Raw genomic sequence first — 16,232 nt, forward strand, 5'->3', positions numbered from 1 at the left:
GAGGAGCGACACAGCAGCAACGTTGGTCGGTTATCGTCGTGAAAATTCCGAGTAAATCTCGTTCTTGGAAGTGGGTGGCATCCAGCCACCTTCTTAGCGGCGGCGGCCTTACTTGCGACAAAATTACTAGCTACGAGGGGCTTGTCCCGTGATTGTAGCTTCGAACGACGGTAGGAGGGTGTAGAGGGAACAACTAATACAAATAAAGGGGTGGCAGTAACACGAAGTGGGATGGAAGCCGAGGATGCGCTGTTTCGTTTAATCGCTTCCTTTGTTTCCCTCTTGATGGAAGCGGATGGCGCCTCCCTCTGAGAAAACGGCAAGCCAAAGGGTGGAGCGACGGTGGCAAACGAGGAGACGGTTTATATTGTTGCGCAAACTGGGTCAAGTAAAAGTACATTGAAATTAAACTGCGGCCGGGCACCGCGGCGAAAACATAGTCGAGTCGATCGATCGAAATCACCATCTTTCTTGGGTGGGGGTGAGTGAATACTCTTCCTCGTTGGGAGTATCATTTTTCTTTGAAGGCAAGTGGAGATTCCATTGTCTCGAATGAAAGTGGATCGTAGAAGGAGGTTTGGCATTTCTTGCAGTTCTTTAATATTCGTTCCTAGTACTTGCATTGCTCGCCACTTGTACTCGAATTTAGTTCAACTCCGCTGGCTGAAGCGTCATTGAAATTCGAAAGCTGAGATACTGGTGTACAAAGTCCCGTTGAAATTGGAGATCGAAACGCTGAGAACGGAAGCCAGAGAGATTCGTCGAACAACCGGAGATACTGGGAGGACAAAAGAAGTCGAAAAGAAGTCGCGGGACCGAGTTTAAAAACTCGTTGGAATTTCGGAAGCTCGGGTGTTAATAGTCTTGGAATTTAAATCTACAGCCGCGGGTGAAGGAAATCGAAAACCTGCAGAGCCAGAGAGTCGGCCGTTAAAACCCTCTAAAAGCCACCGGCATTAACGTTTCAAGAATTCAATTCCGCGGCCGCTGCAGAGCGAAAGAAATTGAAAACTTGCAAACTCGGACCTTGAACGTTCGTTTAATGCCGAAAGCACGGACGCTCGCTTGATTAATGTACAATTTCCGACAGAGGCTCGAGTCTCGCCGAATCCAGAAAAATTCGAAAACTCGGCTTCTGAATTCCGACAGAGATCACAGTCCGGTGAGTTTTCGAAAAAAAAAAAGAACTTGAAAGTTTAAATTGAACGGATACGAGGAACGACGGTAAGGCGAATAATTGCTTGGATCCCGGCTTGGATTATTAAATTAAAAAGGCTGGCGAGCGAAATCACGCTGACGGTCGGTCGGTCGGTCGGTCGGTCGGTCGTGATCGGGAGAAAAAGGAGGAACGAACGACTTCGAATATATACTCGTTAACTCGAGCGTAACAATGAGGTCGATTAAGCTTCCCGTTTTTATCGTCTCGGTGGCTTGTTCTTTGATTTTCAGCCGTTTGCCCCTTTTCCTCGCGCGCCATCGCTGTAACAAGCTGCCTCGTATCGGAATTCCGCCGGTGCTCGGAATTTTTTCACGCTCGAATATTCCCCGGATCTAAGTCGCAATTTCCATAAAAAAGATTTAGATCCGGTGCTTCCTGCGGTACTAGACCGCGCCTCATACCTATTCATAACATGCAGATGCGGCAAACGTTCGTCCTTGCGGCACTTGCAACCAAGAAGGACCTCCCGTCAACGTTGAAAACGTTGCACGAAGCAATCGCTCGATCTTTGTATGTTGCATGATAATCCGTAATTCTACAGTGTAACAAAAATGTATCTCGTCTTTTCAAGGTCTTTGACTCACGGCTGCACCAACATTGTCGACAATTTCGACTGATGTGAAGAAAAAATTGGAACGAAATTGAAAAGATTTTAACTTTGTAGAAAAAGATTTTTTTTTGATGAAAGTTAAAGCTTCTTTTGTTTTAAAGACGACTTCACATCTCGTGCAACGCGTAGATGATACATTTTTCTCGAAAAATTCTTCTCACGACTGTATCTATTGATATTATGGTTTTGCATAATAGATTGAAATCTCCTCTCTACCTATTGAAACCTGCTGCATGATCACTATTCATCATTTTATCGAACTTTGGACATGAAAATGAAACGACGAACTGCTAGGATTTCCCGAGTTTTTATTCCAATATTCAACGTAGCGATAAAATAGTGAAAAAGAAGTCATACTTCAACTCTTAACGGATCATTGTAAAGACCTCGTTATAAAGACTTCAATCTTTAGAATGACAAGAAATTTAATCACGGAAGAAAGTTTTTATTGTCTTTGCACGCGTTTGAGTTTTTTACAACCTTTTTCAAAAGAAGAGTCTTCTCATTTTCCTAGCCACTGTGTCAGTTTCAATTATCAATAACATTTTCCATTTCTACTGGTGCAGTTACGCAACTCGAACGAACGAAATTTTGCAAATTCCGAACGAAAGTCCAAGGGAAACGTGAACTTCGGACTTCACCGAGATGGAACTTGAGCGTCAGAGTTATTTCAAGGGGTTAATGGCGACTGTTTTATCGGAATTCTGTTTTCTTCGCGGTCGAGCAACTCCCGCGGAACGATAAGCCCCGATATTAGTAAATTTCCCCTGTCCGATACTTCCCTGGAGCTTGATAAAAAGACATATTGTGAAAGTTCGCGGAAAGAAAGCGCGGAGAGGGGGGGGAAACGCGTTCGAAACTCCCCGAGCCGCGTTCCACTTTGACACGTCCACGCTTTTCCAACGTACGTATGTACATACATGTACGTCTGTAACGCCGCGCGAATACTTTTGCTTTCCTCGATGCGACTTTTATTACCGCGGGGAGGAATTATCGCGATCGTAAACTACCGCTGGAGAACCATCATCCGCGACTTCGGCGAGACTGCACGCCACCACAATCGTGATCGACGTGTATCCGGTATCCGTTTGAATTTCCACGACGATTTTTCCATCCGTCACGCTATACCGTGACCGCTCACCGTTACCATTTCGCAATATTTAGCAGTGGAAATCGAATTGGAAGTCCGAGTTACCCGATATTTCCCCCAAGAGGGCGAAGAGAGTGAAAACTCGAGCGAGGAAGGATTTCGCGAGTTGCTGCGGTTGCAACGACGGGCGGTCTTTAACCGGAAAGAAGATACAGGAGATAGCTGGCACGGTGTAAGTAATTGAAATGCTCTCTGAGAGAGAGAGAAACCCTTTCGACGGAGGTAGAAACGGTTCGATTCGGTTTCGGCTCGAGCGAATCGGGCAGGTACGCGGCGGGCATGATAAGCTGCGAGCAAAGACTTCAAACGACGAATCTCGAGCAACTCCTGGAGCTGAAAACTTGTAGAACGGGGGGGGGGGGGGGGAAGGGGGAGAAATGGCCACTGCCGGATGAAGGAAGGAAAGTCGAACGACGTATTTCGACCGGTTCGCCGCAGATGTTACGTCACGCTGGTGAAAACGGCGGTCTGATTGATCAAAGGGAGCACGCTTCAGATGAGTATCCAACCCGAGATGCCTTCGTTCCCTTTTATTTTTTTTCCTTTGCCTTCCTCCCTCCCTCCCTCCCTCCCTCCCTCTCTCTCTCTCTCTCTCTCTTTCTCTCGCAGTTTTCTTCTATTTTTCTCGTCCTTTTGCATCCTTCAGCTCGACCGGGACCAGTTTTCCAACGTCAATTACGCTCATCCACGGCCCCGAAATGAAGGCACTCCTCGGGCGAAGTTTTTCCTTTTAGAAATGCGCATCCGTACCATCCGCGGATGGAGCAAAGGCACCGACAAATTGGATTTACCACCGGACTTCTCGCTCGGCTCTCTTATTTTGCTTCCATTACGATCGCGACACGATCCTTCCGGCCGATGCTCTCCAGGCAAATCACAGACGAATGGAAGCGTACACGCTCGCCACGTTGGAATCGAGAACGGGTGATTTCATTTCGAGCCCGAGTGTCGCGTTACCAATCGACTGATTACACGTGACAAATCGATACCCACCCTTCCCCACGCATAGTTACGACGATCTTTCAAGCAAATAACAACGAACGTACGCTCAATGGAAAAGACGGTCTCAGTTTGTTTGAGTTTTATTTGCAGAGCAGCTTTACCTGTTGAGTTACTATACTTTTGGATTATGTCCCAAATGGCTATCGTTGGACAGAATCATCGATCAGTGTCTCGATCAATAACGATCCTTAACGATCAACTTTCAAAAACAAAAATTATCTCGCAAAATAGGCTGTTTCTCCAATTTATTCGCAGAGCAACTTTGTAGAATTGCTACACTATTGGACTATGTCCTATGGAGGATATTATCGTTGATGAGACAAATTCGGAGAATCGAGCAACGCATCTAGAGTGACGAATCAAACCAGGAAGAGGATATTTCAGAACTCCGAGTGAACAGGTTAATAGACGGTCTGGCAGCTCGAAAGGAAACAGGATGGACAATGAGCGAGAGAGTTGCTCCGATCGCAATCCCACGAGAGCCATTTCCGAAGTCAGGCTTTGTAGCAGGCGTGTTTGTCGGTTATTGAAGCTTTCGTCGCAGCCTCGGCGAAAATACCCGCCAGGGGAGAGGAGAATCCACGGTGTCTGCCTGTGGAGTCCGGTCGGGGACAAGCTCGGGCTTGATGGACGACGTTGTCGATTCAACGGCGCGCAACGGCGGAGCAATTGCTGCGCCGAATGGCAGCCGCGTCGCGTTGCTCGAGCACTTTCGATTGTCCATTCACCTTGAAACCGCAACCGTTCCCAGAACTACCGTTTCCGCGCGAGTTCACCGCTATTTTCTCGCGCGACCGACGACCGCGAATTTCACCCGCGTGCTCCAAATCCGCGTGACTCTCGCTTACCGAGCAGGATTACAGTCCGCCAACACCAGCTCGTCGGCGTGCGCACATTTTTAATCAACGAGGAGCAACTTGGCATTCGCGCGGCAATGATATTTGTCGAGTATATATGGTGCATTTGTATGTTGTATTGCTAATTGTAAGATACGGATGGAGGGCGCCATCCTTCGCTTGTTTGGGCTGGCTGCTTGTGTTGTGAATACGTAAGACAGATGGCAACAGACAAAAGAGAGTGTAGCAAGAGAGTTTCAGTTGTTAGAGAGAACAGCCACGTGTGTAAGTATTTAGTATGATAACTATAATAAAGAACTTATATATAATAGAGTCAAGTGATTTCTTCATGGTTAGTGATTTCTACAATATTGTAGTACTGTTGCGGGGAGATTTGCTTACAAAGAGTACAATGAGAAAGAGTCCGTGCTTTAATTTATTCGGAACAGAAAGAAATGAAGATTTGATTAAAAAACGATAGAAAGAACGGTACGCGAAAGAAGAGATGTTTGCATAGGCTGATTGAGGAAACAGAAGAAACAGAAACATTTAATAAGTTAACAGTTTTAACATTTGATTATTTCGACTCATACTGACGCTACAACTATGATAGTGAACCCTCATACGAGAAATTACGTAAACTAATCTATTTTAATTTTTTTTTTTTTTTTTGTACTACTTATCACGAAGATAAAACTTTTCCAAAGATCTGACAGTTCTCTTGAAAAATAGCAAACACATTTCTCAATCATTTAACACTGCACTGCATTGGATTAATGTTAAATAAAAGAAAAATTTTTTTGACCTTGAAATTCAAGATCAAAGTCAATTTTGCGGCAGGTTCTTTCCACTCTGTAAATGACGGTAGCAAACAAAACATAAGACAGACACAGAACCAAAAGAACAAAGAAACGCGATTACAACGAAGAGCATAATTGGCACCAATGACAATGAAAAATTGTCGGTAATTTAATCTGACGTAACTCTTTGTAAAAAAAAACATCAAATATCATACATCGACTCACTTGGCTTCATTTTAAAACGTGAAGCTTTTACAGTGACAGTCGCAAGTTGCGATTTGAAGATGACATCGTATCATATAGATGGAGAAACTGAAACTACCTTTTTCCTTGAAAATTGTCAAAATTTAAAACACGTGTATAAAACCGTTAAAAAATTATTTTCGTAAGTAGATCAAAGTCTCTTCTTTATAATTCTTTAGAATTCTTAACCGTCGTATGATTCTTTTTCACCGTCTTTCAACGATGAATATTAAACGACAAAAATTCAAGAAATAACGTTTTCGTCAACGTTTCGTCGACGACTGTCCCGTACTTCGATAAAACGGCGAGAAAGAAAGTCGTGCAGCGAGTTTTAAAGAGAAAATTCGAATTTTTAAGTGGATCTAGTCACGAGCAAAATTTCTCAACGCTTTCACGCGCGTTTGAATTTTAAAAAATTCTCGTAGAAAACGTATCCCGTCTTTCAAGCCAGTTTTCCGTTTCGAGATGAGATGAAATGGATCGTAATATGATTTTTCTTTGCGACGCTTAAAATATCGGTTTGAAATATTGACTGAAATTTTCCACTGGTCATCGGAGGAAACTTTCGCACTTAAAAATAATATTTTAAGAATTCCTTCTCTCGTGGAAGATTATTCCTGGCAATGAAAAGCTCCAAATCCTTCTATCTCTGCGCGATGGTTTCACCGTTCCTCGCAAAAACTACCATTCTCCTCGCAGTGAATACGAAGAATTTGAGTAGATACTCCTGAGCGAATAAAAATGGAGATTTGAACGAGCCTTTGCGCGGACGTGGACGAAAGGAAGAACGTGACTCCTGCAATCCGACGAATGTCTGTAGACTTCATACATCAGGGGATTTATTACACCTACGTAGAATCTGGCTCGGGTTGAACAATACAAACGGCTTCTACTTAGAAGTATCATATTTTCCGAACGTCCTTATCATTCAGAGCGAGAGAGTAGTCTTCCCCTCTCAGGATTTCTCCGCGAAAATTGATCCTTTTCGCAAAGCAAACCGCGCAAAGGGCTGCCCAATTCCCGAAGTTGTTTCCGCGAATGAAAGAACGAAAGAAAGAAGAAGACGTTGGGAAGATGAAAGGTGTCTTATTTTTTTCCCCTGCGTCGAATCTACCGGGGTTTCATTTCGTAGAATATCGGAATTTTCCTTAGGGATTCCCTTCTGAAGTTTTAACGAGGAAATTCGAAGGAAATGAGGAAATGCAACACCATTTAGTAACGTGGAAATAATAGACGAGAGCTTGTATTATCAGACACGTGATAATGCACGTCAATTCGGCACGTTCTGGCGGCAGAATTCCTTCCATTATTATGTAACGTTGCGCAAGGAACAAAACAATGCACCCAAATTCGGATTATTTCGAATTTCACATAAATTAATCAACGACGTTTATTACGCCATCAAGCGAGACGAACGTTAATACCCCGGAGCCTGATTAATTAACAAGTGTTGAATAAATGCTACGTCAAACGCAACGACGCGCAAACACGCTGCCACGTTGTTTGCCAAAATAACGAAGTATAACAAAAATATTGCGTATCTGCAAACAACACTTGGAAACTTGTTGATCTGTTCGTGTCAATACGAACGACCCCTCGTTAGAACCGGACCGGCAAAAATTCGAAAAGTGAACTTCCATTCAACTGCAACTCGTTTCTCGATTCCTCGCGCAAATTATTCCATCCCTCCCCCGGTGAAACGAATAATTACAGAAGCGATCAAAGGACCAGAGCCAGCGTGTTGAGAAAAAGAGCGGTGGGGAGGGAGGGGAGAGCATGCATAGAGAATGGTCGAGGAGGTCCCGCAGGATTCGGCGCAAGGGTCAACTTGCTGGCCCCTGGTCCTGGCAAACAATTTCCTCGCACAATGCATCCGATATTAGCGACAGTGAAGAAACGCACGCAGGGAACGATGAATTTTCCCGGTGAAATGGATACGTTGGAACCTAACCGAATTTATTCAAATCCATATCGTCGCCGCAGCCCCACTGACGCAATAAGCCAGCGTCGCCGCTGGTTTTATGAATAATGCATCGCTTCTTCTTTCGCGCTTAGAACAGCTGGGACGAGGGAGAGAGAAAAAGAGGGAGAAAGAGAGAGAGAGAGAGAGAGAACGCGCGATTCTTAAGAAGCGAGCAAGCTCGTATCGGTGACGGAACCGACGGCGGAAAGAGAGATGAAGATTTGTCCTATTCGCGCCGCGTGAAACGCAGTTGACACACTTTCCAGGCGGCGATCGATACCACGTCACCCATACCATGCACGCGTAAGAAGATCATTGTGGTCCGCGGATTGCCGATACGAGCGTACCTATATCTATACGTAGTGAGAGAGGAGCGAGAGAGGAGTTTAATTTGTAATGGTGTATTCTCTGCGAGTGCGGTACGTACAAGTATCGATCGCAACTGGGCGACTGCTGTTGCACGTCGTTGCACGTTAATGCAACGACAACGTCGATCATCGGCGCCGCTGAATTTTCAACAGGACGCGTGTTCGTCTCCAGCTTCCACGATCCATGCATCGCTTCGTTTCGAACAGTGGCTACGACTGCAAGACCGCTTTCGGATATATACACCGCGCTCAGAGGAATTCTCGTTTCCGATGGCTTTTGTTAGTTTAATGATATACCGACGGCGGTTTTAATTAGCGATCGATGTTTCAGCGGTGCTCTGCAAAGATTGAATAATCTATTCAGACGAGAGATGAAGAGAGAGAGAGAGAGAGAGAGAGAGAGAGAGGACGTTAATATGGATCAGCTCGACGTAGTTTGGAAATTACGCAGAGGGGAGCTGAATCCCCGATTTCCTTAATACTAAACTCACCGACGCTTCATGCATACCTACTCCTATCGTGATCGGTCAAAATGATCGACTCTTGAAAGAGAGTGTTATTTCTTACACTTGAACTTGTAGATAATAGTGAATTCGGTGTCCCACGTCACCTTTCACTTTCGAAACTACAACACTAATTTCCTTTTCTTTTGTCCTTTACATTTATTGGGGTCTCTAATTCGTCGGTGTGTCAAAACAGGTCACCATCTTTTTTTCCATCTTCAGTTTCAGAAAGTTTCTGTTCATCGACATTTGTTTCTTCTAACTTGAACCTAATATTTTCAGGATAAATATTCGCAGAATAATGCACGAAATAAAAAATTTACGTCAAAGTATTGCCGATTTACTTGTCCTTTCTTCGTAACTTGAAACGCAAAGGAAACATTTTGAAATTTTTATTCTGTCATGTTCTACCCTGGAATTATAAAATTGTACCATGTGTATCACCCAAATTTGCGACCTGCGTGCACTCTTGCAATGAAACATTGTTATCAATCATTCACGTGCGTCAGATAGCCCTTCTCGTGAACCAATTATATAGTATTTTAGAAGAGTAAATATCATAAATTTTTCAAATTGATCGGCTACATATATTTCTCGGACAAAAGAAAATAAGAAAAATTCATTATTTCAAGAAAATAAGAAAAATTCAATATTTCAAGAAAAGTTATAAAGATGAACAGCGATGTGATAACGTTGTATATGTAAGAAATTGCAAAAGTTTGAAAACGGTCAATTTTATCGGCCAGTGGTAAGGTTTAGCATTAAGCCGAGGCAACCTTCTTGGATATCGTGATCAACACCGCAATTAAATGATATCAGTAGGGAATAGGATCCAGCGTGTTAGAATCTGCGTTTGCGAATGCAGTTATGTTGCGCGACGTTTGACAGATTGACTCCATTTTGCGTGCGATCTTGATGGATCGCGTGGCCGTTGTCGGATTTATCGTCGAATCTACCACGACCGAGCTTCTCACGAAAATTCTCCCTCTGCCTGCCACTCGAAGCGAAGATGTCGGCGTCACGTGTAACTCGACTTTTAAACTTAACGACAAGTCTCACGTGCAGCCAGTTAATAGTACTTCTCGGAACTTTGTCGCCAGAGTAATAGACGAAATAAAATTTCGAGAAACTTGGCGGCTGACAAGGTGGCTTCCTGTCAGTTACAGAAATAAACTTAATCACCACTGGCTGATGTCTCTACTCTCTGATACGTTAAAAAGCACAATAAGTACATTGATCGTCGAATTACTCGTTTCTCATTCTCAGTTTGAAACGAAAATTTGAATGCCATTCATTTCTCTACAATCACTTTTGCATCTATTTTCTCGATGGTATTTATTTATCTCTCGAGAAAATGAAAAGAAAGAAAGTTGCAATTAAAAATTGAAATCTTCCGAAATACCGTGAAATTGTTACGACTATCATTTCTGTGCTTTGTGTTTCAGTTATAATTTTCAACAAATTTCCTTCCTCTACAATCACTTTGCATCTACTTTCTTCAACGACATTTATTTATCTCGAGAAACTAAAAAGAAAGAAAGTTGCGATTAAAAATTAAAATCTTCCGAAATACCGTAAAATTGTTACGAACATCATTTCTGTGCTTTGTGTTTCAGTTATAATTTTCAACAAATTTCCTTCCTCTACAATCACTTTGCATCTACTTTCTTCAACGACATTTATTTATCTCGAGAAAATGAAAAGGAAGAAAATTGCAATTAATAATTTAAATCTAAAATGCTGCAACCTTCATTTCTGTGCTTTGCAATTTCTTTTAAAGAAACGTTCTCTCTCTCTAGAATCGCTTTGCACGTGCTTCCTCCAAACAGCCTCGATCGCATTTAGTTCGGAAAGGAACGGAAAATAAAGGAGATTCAAACGCTGATGGAGCGAACAATTAACGCTCGTCTGATTGACCCTTGCCTTTCGAGTTTCCCTCTCGCCGAGAGGGAAGGATTGTCGGGAAAACTCACCGGTATTCGGAGCCCTCGCTGAGCTGCCTGACCGTAATAGGGAATTCGCTGGGCCCGTGTGCCTTCAGGAGCTCCTGCAATCGCACCAACCCTTCGTTATTCTCGTAGATGATGGTAAAGCTCTTCCAGCCCCAGGCTTTCACCAAATCAACGTACGCCTGAAACACACCAGTCACTTATTAGCCGACGATCGCGAACCTCGAACGACCGTCCGCTTCGTTTCGCTCGAACCAACCAGGTTCCTTTCGTTTCGTTTCGTTTCGTTTCGTTTCGTTTCATTCTCACCCAGCCAGATTCCCACACGTTCGCATACACGGATATGATTCTGACGCGAGTCAAAAGTTCGAAAGTTGCATGCAATGGGTCGTGGAACGAACGCGCGATCCACGATGCTAATAAGAGCACGTTCGCGTTTATCGCAGTTCGTGATAAATTAGTCGGACGCCGGCTAAGGTATTCCGATTTGATAAAATGGAAACTTGTAATTCCAGTTTCTTGACCGTATCTCGACGCGGCGCAGGTGTGTGTCGAGCAAATAGGACTTTACGGCAGATATTTGGCTCTAAACTTTGGGTCTGTCTAACCTCGTGGACGTCGAGTTTCCTCTGACGACACGAGAGACGTTTCAGAATTCAATACGCCAGTAATTAATTAGTATTTTATTACTTTCCTGCCTAGGTTCTTCCTTTTCGATACGAGGTGATCGATCACACAGGCCACGATGCACGATATCTCATAACCGCGTTGAATAAATAAACAAACGACGAGATTAAACGAGTGACAGGCCACGGCTGTCGGGCGATAAATATTGTACGTTTTAATCGGAAGGGGGGGAGGGGAAGGCTCGTTTTCGTTCTCAAACTCGAATCGATCGCGGCAATTAATTTCAATAGGTAAGCGCGGAACACAGTCTCGAAAGCAGCCGCATCCTTCAATCCACAATTTTCACTTTAGATTCCATTAGAATGTTAGATTGCAATCTGTCCCGATGAGATATCGATAACGTTGCCAATAAATTGAAACTATCACGGAAGTTCTATGGACGCCATTATCGCTGGTCGTGAAATCCCATAAAATATATCACGGTCATACACGCGCGCAGCGACGTTCCATCTTCATGTTCGGGTGATACTTCCGCTCATATCTTCGCGCGAGCCTCCATTTCCACGCTGCGAAGATCGCTGATAACCGCGACAACGACCGCCGATTTTTCATGATTTCACGGATTTCTCGAGATGCGCGAATCTCGCCCGGGGATGGCAGAACGTCGTTCTCAGTTCGACTCGATCGTTGAAATTTACGTTCTCCGTTACTTGTGTAAATTACTCGTTTCCAAATTCGGGGGAACGTCGAAACGATCGAACCGCGCGAGAGTACGGAGAAATGATTTTTCTGGTAGAAAAAGACGTAAATTTCATAAATGGAAGAGTTACTAAAATTGTTCACTCTACGAAATTACAATTCAGCGAACGAAATTGACTGAAACTTTATTCTCGAACGTTATATTTTCAAACTTGAATTAAATCAAAGATATCGAGCAGTTTAACTGCACGAAAATTGCAGAAACGAGCGAGGGATTCTAAAGCTACTTAGCTACTCTCGAGTGGAGGAAAACAACACAGGGCTTAATAAACCTTCCTCCGGTTTCAGTTCGCGGCGGAAGGCAAGGCCGACCATTCTGTGAGAGTTTGCCCTTTCAAAAAACGCTCCCGGACAGAATTATAAGTTTGCAAGAACAGCGGCAAAACGGAGAAGAATGGAAAAATCGCAAAAAATTTGCCATCACCCTCCGCCACCGGCCGTTTCCGTTCATCAATCATCTGAAAACTCACTCCTCAGGTCCGTCTTTTTTCCACGCCCCATACAAACACCAATGCCAACTACCATTATTTCACGACTTGAACAGACTAGACGACCGGCTGGTATTTAACTTTTTTCCACGCCGCACGACAACCAGATACCGCGCGATGGCAATTTGTTTGGAAATATATACCCGCTACACTTCCGTGAAAAGCTTTTACGAAGCGTCAGCGTGAAGAGACAGCGTAGCGTGTTTAATCTCGCTGAAAACAGCTCAACCGTTTCAGTGCCATGCAGCGCGATCGCGCTGTTCAGATTTCCCGTCGAAAAATGCCACCGCGTATTCGTATCGCGATGTATAGGATGGAACGAAAGGAATGGAAGTTTGTCCTTTTGTGAATTTTAAGATCAAAATTTTTTTTACTTATTCTACTTATCATAAAGGTAAAACTTTTCCAAGGAACCATAGGTCTCAATCTAGTTCTTTCAAAAAATGACGAAAAAGTTTCTTAATTGTCGTTTAACACTGAGTACTAACAGCGACTTTATGGTTCTGGACGCGTGGATGTCTGTTTTATGTAGGTTTCTCATTAGATTTCACTAACATTTGACTTATCATAGTTGTGGCATCAATGTAATTCTAAATAGTCAAAAGTTTCTTAATTATCGTTTAACACTGAGTACTAACAGCGACTTTATGGTTCTGGACGCGTGGATGTCTATTTTATGTAAGTTTCTTACTAGATTTCACTAACATTTGATTTATCATAGCTGTAGCATCTAATAAAACTAATTCGACATTATTTTATCTGCGCGTCGAGAACCATAAAGTCGTTGTTAGAACGCCATTTTCCAAAAAACCTATCAAGTTGCGATCTATAGTTCCTTGGAAAAGTTTTACCTTCACGATGAGTAGAATACAAAGCAAAAAAAAACCAATTTGACTTTGAAATTTGAGGCAGGTTCTTTACATGTAGGTGTAAAACTCTTCTACGGACAAACTTTTTTCCACCCTGTATAATATGTTCAATTTCGCTTCCTCTCCTAATTACTTTGTTTTCAATTAAACTTTAACTACGTGCAAAAATAGTCAATTTTTACTTAATCCATTTCTATTGCGTTGCTTGGCACTTTTCACAGTTGTATCCAGAAAGTGTTATCGCGTCGCATAGCACAGTCCAACACGGTTTTTTAAACGCCTGGCACTGAAACGGCCCAAAAAAAAAAAAAAAAAAAAAAAAAACGGTCGCGACAGCGAGAGGAGCTGTAAGAAGAGTTGTAAGATTTTACGCTTGCGACAGAGCGTACACGAGAGGTACAAGTTTCACGAGCAGGTGGAAAAACGTCTGGCCGGCGATATCGATCGGAATTTAAAGAAGTTTGAAACCGCGGTTCCACGCTCGGCAGCTGTGCCGGCGATGTTTCGAAAGTTAGCAAGGGCACGCGGGCTCGGGCGCGTGTTCAGCCGCGGCCGTAGCTTCCCCAGCGGGGAGGGCCGAGCTTTTACGTGGAAAACGACCACTACAGTCGGCCGACTCTCTCTCTCTCTCTCTCTCTCTCTCTCTCTCTCTCTCTCTCTCTCCAATGGCCGAGTCGAGACTCAGGAAGCAACTTCGCGACTGAGTTTCCACCCGAGGATCCGCCTTGGCGGTAACTCGCATTTCGAAACCCGCTTTTCCGATAATCCCAACTTCCTAAAAGCGCCGCTGTATATTTTCCGGCGAGTAACTTTCGCCATACTCCGCCTTCCGCCTGCCCCCCCCCCCCTCTCTCTCTCTCTCTTTCTCTCTCTGCATCACTTTTAGTTCCTTCTACACAGCCTCTCGCCACCTTTTCAGACGGTTATGCCTTTCAGGTTGTATACGGGCCTGCGCGCGGAGCAAACTCATTTCCAGATTTCGTTTCGCTGCGGATGTCTCGGGCGAAACGCGAAACAGGCCTTGGCTCGCTGCGCCGCGGATACGAGCTGGTAAATTGAAGTTGGCTTGTTTACCAAACCCATTGATTGCCAATACCCGAGGCATCAGCATCAATCTTCCCCGCGGTTTTCCACCTTGTTTGTCGCTGGAACGAGCTTTTCCGGCCGTCCCGCCCCGTTTCACCTTTGATCGGGCCGCTTTTTAGACTTTAAGAGACCTTTTCTTTGATCGGGACGACTCGTTTAATCGAGGGCTCCCGGCGAATCGTTCCTTTCAGATAAACCAGGCACTGTAAAGTCTGGAATGGAACGACGTTATGGTAGATAGGTCGGAATAGATCGCTGTTTTTATCAATCCGGGGAGGAGCGGGGAAGAAGTTTGATGGATATTCGTTAATTTATCTGTTTGGTCATTTCTCCCGGTGATAATTCACAGCCGAGATCACCGTTACGAGGTTCGAAACGGGCTCCCTCCAGTTTCCAATTAATTCCGGCTCGCAGTTCGTTTACGAGAATGCAATTCAACGGGAGAATGATTGTTACGCGGGCACGTGCCAATTTTCTGATATTAATATCCCCCGGTCGTGAAACCGATAATTAGGAATCGAATTAAGCGTCATGGAGCGACGTGGCTGTAATTTGCGAGGACAGCCAGAGTGCCGATTAACACCGCGTCCTGACCGAGTAGGAGAAAAATGCGCATCGACGGAGCGCGCGACAAAGAGGACACGTTATAAACCTGATCGTTTAATGAACGCGTTCCACTGTCTGCGCAACGAGTATTAAATTCCTCCCGGGTGCCGTGTCGTTCATTTTTCACGTATTACCAATATTTCCGTGGCAATAAGCGAAGAAGCGAGTTTCCTCGAATTAAAACCATTATCAACTCTTTCACTACGATGGTCCGATCCAACACTGAACGTGGGATCCCATGCCAAATGTGTACACATTGATGAAATCATTTCCCAAGTTGATCAGTTTTGAAATAAAATCTTTCTCGAACTTACTGGTAACATTTTAGGGAGAAGAAAAAGTTTTTTTTTTTTTTAATTTTAATTCAAACAAAAATCTAACCTTAAATTTTTGAGAGATTATTTTATAGTTATTAAGAAAGAGTTTTTATTACAATAATTTCTTATCGTATAACTGTCGAATCTATTTTTAATTTCTCGGTAACATTTCGACAATGGCCTAGAATGTTTTATTTTAAACAAACTTCAACTTTTCAAACAAAAATCTAACCTCAAATTTCTGAGAGATTATTCAATAATTATTAAGAAAGAGTTTTTATTACAATAATTTCTTATCGTATAAACGTTCCACTATCGAATCTATTTTTAATTTCTCGGTGTTATTTCGACGATGGCCTAGAATGTTTTATTTTAAACAAACTTTAACTTTTCAAACAAAAATCTAACCTTAAATATCTGAGAGATTATCCTATAGTTATTGAGAAAGAGTTTTTATTACAATAATTTCTTATCGTATAACTGTCGAATTTATTTTTAATTTCTCGGTAACATTTCAACAATGGCCTAGAATGTTTTATTTCAAACAAACTTTAACTTTTCAAACAAAAATTTAATTTAAAATTTTTAAGAGATTAACAGTTATAACCTATAGTTATTAAAAACGAGTTTTTATTGTCGAAAAGAGAAAATGAAAGAAGTTTGTATTGATGGCCAAAGTGTATTATGTATTTTTATGTGATTATGTATTATTATGTGATTACTCCAATACGTCGAAAGATGGCATATATGTACATCCGGTGCTGGTAGTGAAAGGATTAAATGATGGAAAAGCGAAAGTAGGACTGCTCGAATGTAAAGCACGTTTCGTCTATGGAG

General features: G+C 43.0%; 1 protein-coding gene across 4 annotated transcripts in view; it reads right to left on the reverse strand.

Annotated features, from left to right (window-relative positions):
• Nucleotides 1–16,232, reverse strand: part of LOC122528818 (glutamate receptor ionotropic, kainate 2) — a 296,492-nt gene that overhangs the window by 91,691 nt on the left and 188,569 nt on the right. For all 4 annotated transcript variants that reach the window (XM_043654346.1, XM_043654347.1, XM_043654345.1 and 1 more), the window contains exon 5: nucleotides 10,668–10,825. In XM_043654346.1, the coding sequence (XP_043510281.1) occupies nucleotides 10,668–10,825 (158 nt within the window). The remainder of the gene's footprint in view (nucleotides 1–10,667; nucleotides 10,826–16,232) is intronic.

This window comes from Frieseomelitta varia, unplaced genomic scaffold, assembly GCF_011392965.1.
Source record: "Frieseomelitta varia isolate USP_RPSP 00005682 unplaced genomic scaffold, Fvar_1.2 scaffold_263, whole genome shotgun sequence".
Classification (NCBI taxonomy): domain Eukaryota; kingdom Metazoa; phylum Arthropoda; class Insecta; order Hymenoptera; family Apidae; genus Frieseomelitta; species Frieseomelitta varia.